This window comes from Musca domestica, unplaced genomic scaffold (genome assembly GCF_030504385.1).
Source record: "Musca domestica strain aabys unplaced genomic scaffold, Musca_domestica.polishedcontigs.V.1.1 11, whole genome shotgun sequence".
In the NCBI taxonomy this organism is placed as follows: domain Eukaryota; kingdom Metazoa; phylum Arthropoda; class Insecta; order Diptera; family Muscidae; genus Musca; species Musca domestica.
In genome coordinates, this window is record NW_026712133.1 from 5973809 (window position 1) to 5982385 (window position 8577).

An 8577-nucleotide genomic window follows, 5' to 3' on the forward strand; every position below is an offset into this window, starting at 1 on the left:
AAATCGGCCGAAATATATATGCTAACTGTATTCAAACCTCAACTGATCAATATAATTTGGCAATTTTTTCTGGTGCCAAATTTTGTCTCTCTCGCTTTGGGTGCATCAAATATGTGAAATCGGCTGAGTATATATATATGGGAGCTATAATCAAATCTGAGCGTATGTGAATATAATTAGTCAAATTTATTTTTGTACCAAATTTAGCCACTCATGCCGAATTTCATTGGAATCGGAAATACGTATCGTGTTTTGTGCATCAAATATGTGAAATCGGCGGAAAATATATATGGGAGCTATATCCAAATCTGAACCGATTTTAATATAATTTGACTAATCAAAATCCCGTCACACATTCCAAATTTCAATGGAATCGAACATTCATATTGTGTTTGAGGCATCAAATGAAAAGAATCGGTCGAAAATATATATGGGAGCTATATCCAAATCTGAACCGATTACAATATAATTTGGCAAACTTATTTTTGTTCCAAATTCGGTTACGTATTCCAAATTTGGAGACTGTATCTTCAACCAATCAGTAGATATGTGCATATAAAATCTAAATTTTTGGGAGGTACCTCCGATTCTGATGCTATATCTCCAGTTCCAAGTGGAAATTCAAAAATGTATATAGCCTATGTTATTTTCAGGCGATGTTGCAGTATATAAGGAAATTTTCAGGAAAATCTATTCAGCGGTTTTCGAGTCCATAAATTACAAACAAACAAACATACAAACATTTTATATATATATATATATATATATATATATATAAATATATATATATATATATATATATATATATATATATATATATATATATATATATATATATATATATATATATATATATATAAAATGTTTGTATGTTTGTTTGTTTGTTTGTTTGTAATTTATGGACTCGAAAACCGCTGAATAGATTTTCCTGAAAATTTCCATATATACTGCAACATCGCCTGAAAGTAACATAGGCTATATACATTTTTGAATTTCCACTTGGAACTGGAGATATAGCATCAGAACCGGAGGTACCTCCCAAAAATTTAGATTTTATATGCACATATCTATTGATTGGTTGAAGATACAGTCTCCAAATTTGGAATACGTAACGGAATTTGGAACAAAAATAAGTTTGCCAAATTATATTGAAATCGGTTCAGATTTGGATATAGCTCCCATATATATTTTCGGCCGATTTCAAGCATTTGATGCACCAAACACGCTATGTATCCCCAATTTCAATGAAATTTGAAACGTGTGATAGATTTTATCTAAAAAATTGATTTTCCAAATTATATTGAAATCGGTTCAGATTTGGATATAGCTCCCATATACATTTTCGGCCGATTTCATGTATTTGGTGGACCAAACACGACATGTATTTCCAATTGTAATGAAATTTAAAATAAGTAACGGAATTGGGAGCCAAAATGAATTTGTCAAATTAAATTGAAATCGGTTCAGATTTGGATATAGCTCCCATATATATTTTCGACCGATTTCATGTATTTGATGCACCAAACATGCTATGAATCTCTAATTTCAATGAAATTTGGAATGTGTAGCGGAAATTAAAACAAATATACATTTGTCAAATTATATTAAAATCGATTCAGATTTGGATATAGCTCTCATATATATTTTCGACCGATTTCATGTATTTTATGCACCATACACGATATGTATGTTCGATTCCAAAGAAATTTGGAATATGTAACGGGATTTTGATGAGAAAATAAATTAGTCAAATTATATTAAAATCGGTTCAGATTTGAATATAGCTCCCATATATATATTCTTCCGCCGATTTCACATATTTGATGCACAAAACACGATACGTATTTCCGATTCCAACAAAAATAAATTTGACAAATTATATTCAAATACGCTCAGATGTGATTATAGCTCCCATATATATACTCAGCCGATTTCACATATTTGATGCACCCAAAGCGAGAGAGACAAAATCTGGCACCAGCAAAAATTGCCAAATTATATTGAAATCAGTTGAGGTTTGAATATAGCTAACATATATATTTCGGCCGATTTCATACATATTATGCACCAAACACGATATATATGACCGATTCCAATGAAATTCAGAATGTGTGGCTGAATTTGGTTATAATAATAAATGTGATAAATTAATTGGAAATTAGTTAGTTTTGGATATAGCTCCCATATATATATTCTCGGCCGATTTCACATATTTGACGCACCAATTTCAATGAAATATGAAAGGTGTGGCGGAGTTTGGTGTAAAAGTAATTTTTTTAAAATGATATTTAAATCGGATCAGATTGGGATATGATTTTAATAAGAACCATTGACCCAAAACGCCTTAGGCTAACACTAAAAAACAACACAACAATTTATTTGAAATACGCTTATTACGGCGAAGTATGTTGCTATCTCGAATTCACTAACTGCAATAGAAATGCCACTCTACTTAAAAAAAATGCAGTTTCCTGCACGCTTGGTATTTGCTATGAAATAAATAAATCCAAAGGACAAATGTATGCATGTCATGTTACTTCTTTTGTAGTGATTTTCTTTATTAACGCATTAAATTAGTGCAATATTTTTTTTTAATTTTTAAATTTGTTTTCTTTATCCAACATATATTCGTAAATAAAATTTTGAATGCATATAAAATCAAAAGGGGTAGCGAAGCGCACCGGGTTCAGCTAGTATATATATATATATACACTAGCTGGCCCAGTCCGCGTTGCCGGCCAGTACTTTTAGTCTTTAGCGCATATTTTCTAAAGCATAATAGAGCATAGACTTATGTGAACGGGACAATTTTTATTATAAGTAAAACCACTCCATAGTAATTTCTAAATAGAAAACACATTCATGGCAAAAATTATAAAAGATAAGCACCCAAGGTCGCTTGAATAGCTTGATCTTATTATTCAGCCGTAGGCTTTAATTGAGTGTTAAAAACTTATATGATATAGAACATCTATAATAATCCCATGTTGAAACATAATTTTTGGTATTGTAAAGAGCTTAGCAAAATTATCCCTTCAAATGTGCTGTAATTTGGAATTTGTTTTTACAACATTTAGAATACTGTGCTGTGTGAAATTAGTCCACCTCATAATTAGGGGCAGAATGATTTCAGAATAGTCAAAGATAATTACTCTTCTACACCCATTACCGTAAGAATGGAATTTACTTATTTTTGTCATTTAAATTGTGCATTGGAGACCCCATAAAGTTCATATTTTTCATGATAGTATAATTCAAAGACGATCAAAGTAATTACGAAAATTAAATAATTGATGGTTATACCAAAACGTAATCGTTTTTTGCGAGGATTGTTCCTTCTTAAATTACCAACCTTTGCTGAAATGAGTATTCAAAATATGGTTAAAATGTAAACTATACTCGAAATCGGGCTATACCCCTAACCGAAGGTCATATATCATGACCTGCAAAAGCGATTTAAAATATTATGAAAGTCAAGGAAGAATTTCTGGAAGGATATAAATCCATTTTTAATAAATGTTCAATTCGCTCTATCATATTTACTGATTGCAGACCCAATGAATTGCATTTTTTGAGTTCTCGTTCTCACATCAAAGAGATTGTTTTTCATTCACATATTTATTGGCATATTTTACCGCGATTTTTGGCAGGATAACGTTCCAAAATTGTATGAATTATCAAAATCCGTCAAGCCGTTCTTTAGTTATAAGCGTTGTACCTAACATAACTTTTTTTTATATTGTGAAAATAATTCTTTATTTTGCTTACAAAAAATCTACTGAATTCAATATGATAAGCCAAATTATGTAACCCGCCTTCAATTTCTGTTCTCAGGAAATCAAGTCAATTAAATAAATTGGTTTTAATATTCGAATTCAAAAATAAAATATAAAAAACACTACAAATGTACTTTAGAAAAAGTAAGTCAAAATGAAAAAAAAAAATCATACAAAAAAAAAAAAAAAAAAAAAAAAACATTACTATTGTAATTTCAAAAGTCAAAATGAAAATGTTAATATATCACATTTTTACGCGATTTTTTTTTGGATTTTATCCTTTTCGGCCAGGAGACAATTCCGAATTTGTATGAACCGTTAAAATCAGTCCAGCGGTTCTTAAGTTATAAGCGTAGTAACTAACACAATTTTTCTTTCTTTATAGATGATATATTTAGATTAAAAAGTAGGCGTGGTTTGTTCCTCAGCCCCCAAATAAATACTTAGGGTTGGATGGGAAGTCAACAGTATCTCGTGTAATAATTTTCAACCCGATATCTTTATTATTTTGGCATATAAAAGGATTTTAGATAAATCGAAGTAGTGGGCGAAAAAGTGGGAGCGGTCAATATTTTTTTCTTTAAAACCCTAAAAAATTATGCAAATCGGTCCAGCCGTTCTCAACTGATTCCGTTACCAACAAACAATAATTGATTTATATATATATATATATATATATATATATATATATATATATATATATATATAGATATATACATACATATATAGTACCCATTACGAACTGTAAATATGAACCAATTCCGGTAAAAAATATCAAAAAAATACCAAATAAAAGAAGGCACCGTTATATTACCATGGTGATATGAAGCCGTGGACTTAAATATATATATATATATATATATATATATATATATATATATATATATATATATATATATATATATATATATATATAGATATATACATACATATATAGTACCCATTACGAACTGTAAATATGAACCAATTCCGGCATTTCAATTCAGCAAAATACCAAATAAAAGAAGGTACCGTTATATGACCATGGTGATATGAAGCCGTGGACTTACATAGACAATTTTCCTTCATACGAGTATGTGGTAGTATCCATTACGGGTTTCAAACACGATAATAATCATAAAATCATCAAAATACCGCATATCCGGAAGTATCGTTATATGGAGGATTACGAAGACGAGAACCTGCGACGCAATTTTTGGAACTTCATATAGCAAATTTGAGAGGAGAAAACCAAATTCGGCAGTTCACCACTTCCGGATGGGCTGTATCGGTTCACAATCTCGTACAGTCCCCAATATTAAATATATTATTTATTTATTTAAATATGTTTTTTAATATTGGGGCTATACGAGATCGTGCCATCAGAATAACTGTCGAATATTATCGCGAAAATATTCCGGAATCGAATCGAATTCTGATGAAGCTAGATTTCATATATGCAACCCTTGGGGGAATTAATATTTGAGATTGTTTTCTAAAAATCATATAAGAAACTCGATATTATGGAAGACCTTGAGATTCATTTAATTTTTCTTTATATGCGGCTGCTCAGGGGGTTTACCTGCTTCGTTTTTGTTATGTTTGCTCATGTGACCAACAATATAGCTAGATATTATTAAGATTACATTTGACAAAATATTGAAAAATAAAAAAATAGCGAAAATTTAAAGGCGCACGGAAAAATCACTTTTATCCATTTGTTTTTTTTTTTGATTAGGTGCCATCGTATCATCACTTGTACTGTGCTGCATAGAAGGTCTGTTTAAAGTGCAAGTACAAGTATTTAAATGTCAACTTCAATAAATGCATTGGAAGAAACAATAATATCTAAAACACTCAAATAAAAATCACTCGCACATACACCACCAATCTTCTCAACCTCTAACAGTTATTGTCACATACAACAAATCGGATGTATTCAATAGACGCACAAAACTTTCAAATTTCGACGTATTCCGACGTGCTTATTTCGCTCCGCTTGTAAAGAGTATTGATCATCCATATATCCTCGTATTGTAGCCATACAAGGTACATGCTAAATCGTTGGGTAAGTAATAACATATCAAGTAGTGTAAAGTGATCGTCATCCTTTTGCAGCGAATATTCTCTGTACCTATAGATTTGAATGGTTTTGGTTCAAATATTTTAAAAATTGCTCTATTACTAACATACAGATATATACCCTCAGCCAACGTTCGATTATTTAAATATGGAGTAGCTTTCGAAGGAATTGACCCATATCGTCCATTTCGTGTCGGACCTAAATAAATATGATATAAATATTGCTATGTGCCAGGTTTGGACTATATTGGTTACTTCCTTCACTTTATATTAGATATGTGACAATTTTAAGAAGATCTCAAAATGTGCATAAGTTCCAGATATTGTTGACCGAAGTATTCCATTTTCATGCTTCACCTAATACAGATAAAAATATTGGTATGAGCAAAATTACAAGAAAATCGAACATTTATATATTTTATGCGAGTTAGAGATGTCAAGTTGTTAAGAATCACAGACTTGTTTCGCATGTTATGACTGATAAAAGTATTGAAAATTGTGACTCTTTGTGGGTACCAGAAGGGGTTTGCTGATATATATATATATCATTTCCACAACAGATCTTGTGTTAGTAGAAATAATGGGATGTGTGATGCATATTTCGCTGGTGTTCGAAGGGAGTATCCGATTGAGTATCTGTCATGACGTGCGAAACAAGTCAGCGATTCTTAACAACTTACTATATCCAAATATTTCTCTCAACCAGAAACCTAAGATGAATATGGAATTTCTAATTTCGCAAAACCGACTGATACTTTTTGACATGTTTACTCAAATAAATGAATAAAGCAATATATCTTACATATAAAAATAAATCGATGAGTGAGAATTTCCCTAGGGACCTTTATACCTATCCAATGAAATGATATTACTACTACAACCAAATTCTAAGAAAAATTCGGAGACATGAACTTTAATTCTTTGAAATAAATTCGCAATATTCTAATTTTTTATTACTATCAATAAGCCAGTTCTTAGAATTTGTTGTTCTTAGTATGTTTATTCTTAGATTTTTTTTATTCATAGAATTTTTGGTTTTTATCCTTACCCCTAATGGTTTTGAGTTTAGGTAGACGTACGGAAACAAAAATATAAATATGCAGATGCAAATAATTTGGACGTTGCTGAAATTGTTGTACGCCGTAGTAGACGTTACCAGCAAATGACTGCGGATGAAAGGAGTGTAGCTGATTCTAGATTCGCTGATGTTATGGACGAAGACATGGATGAAGAAATTGGTATTGATAATTATCCATTTGAGGATGATGAACCTAGCACTTACAGGGACTGGAAACAAATGAAAGTTACTATATTGGTAAAGATGGCACCCAATGGATTAAAATGCACCAAACACTTCACGCACTCGTAATCATAATGTGGTCGACTTCACAAGAAAGAAACCAGGACCAACCGGAAATATACACTACTCATATTATTGTGTTCAATCGTGAGGAATACACTTAATACTATATGAAACAAATCGTAAAGGCAGGGAGGTTAGCGCTGCAAGGAATTTTTCGAATCCTTTGGTAGACCTTTTTTCTATTTATAGAAATCTTCACAATTCATTTATTATTTTATTGTTCTTTAAGATTAAAAAAAAAAATAACTGTTACCCATGGTACAATGATATCAAGGTAGGGCTATGAAACCATATGATTTTAATTTTTTTATTTTCTTGGCTTAATATCCTTCTATCCATCTTTATTTGTTTATGTATTTGTTTTCTTTTCAATAACAAAAAAAATTTCAGAAATTATTCAAATTCGGGTGTTTTCAAAATGTTTATTTCAACGTATACATCGACAAAATCTAGAGTTTTTGTAGCGAAATAATCGTTTAGAGATATATAGTACATGATTTTGAAAAGAAGTGTTGACCTTTCATACAGTTATCGCGTTTTTCAATTATTTATTCAAAATAAATGCAACAAGTTGTTTGATTTTTTATTGTTTTGAGACTAATTCTGACATTACACGCCAAACAATTGCAATTTTTTCAAAGTTGGACTACCTTCTCTTCATTGTACCATGCTGTTACCTTATTTTCTATTTTCTGTAAGCAGACATATCGTAACAAAATTATTATTTTTTCAATTAGGTATCATCAAGAAAAGGAAACACTGACTAAAAGATTTCAATTCACGTTACTCATATCTTTGGCATAAAATATTCCTTCGATGACTGTTTTGCAAATACGCAACCACTGTACATGCAACAAGGTATCACTGTCGACAATAACATCACATTTTATGCAACATCCAATATTGTTATGACATCTTATAGTATATTTTATAGTTTCTTTTAATATCATTTTTCTTTGCAACCGACATCAGTACATTCCTAGAAAACCAAAATTATTATTACAAAGTAATCTTTAATCAACCGAAAATGCATTTATTTATTTTAACCTTTTTAAAGTTCTTATAATAAGTATACAATTAACTTACTTTATTTGATATATTATGGGGTGTAATAAGCAATTGATTTGGTACACAGAACTACTATTGGAGGGTATACTAACCATACTATGGAGGGTAACTCCTCGAAAGATTCATGTCAGACCCAACAAAGTATATATATTCTTGATCAGCGTCTGTCTGTCCGTCTGTCTGCTACAATCACGCTACCTTTCGAACGAATTGAGATAGAAGGCTACAATTTTACACACATGTTTATTTTTCCAGGCAGGTCAAGTTCGTAAATGGGCCATGTAGGTCCACGTTTTCATATAGCCCCAT

The 8577-nt window shown here is 30.8% G+C and overlaps 1 protein-coding gene across 4 annotated transcripts in view; it reads left to right on the forward strand.

Moving 5' to 3' along the window:
• The window catches only part of LOC101888976 (ionotropic receptor 75a), an 814889-nt gene extending 809072 nt beyond the window's left edge, over positions 1-5817 (forward strand). For all 4 annotated transcript variants that reach the window (XM_059130193.1, XM_059130216.1, XM_059130199.1 and 1 more), the window contains one exon: positions 5494-5817. In XM_059130193.1, the coding sequence (XP_058986176.1) occupies positions 5494-5579 (86 nt within the window). In that variant the 3' untranslated portion in view covers positions 5580-5817. The remainder of the gene's footprint in view (positions 1-5493) is intronic.
• Positions 5818-8577: the final 2760 nt, after the last annotated feature.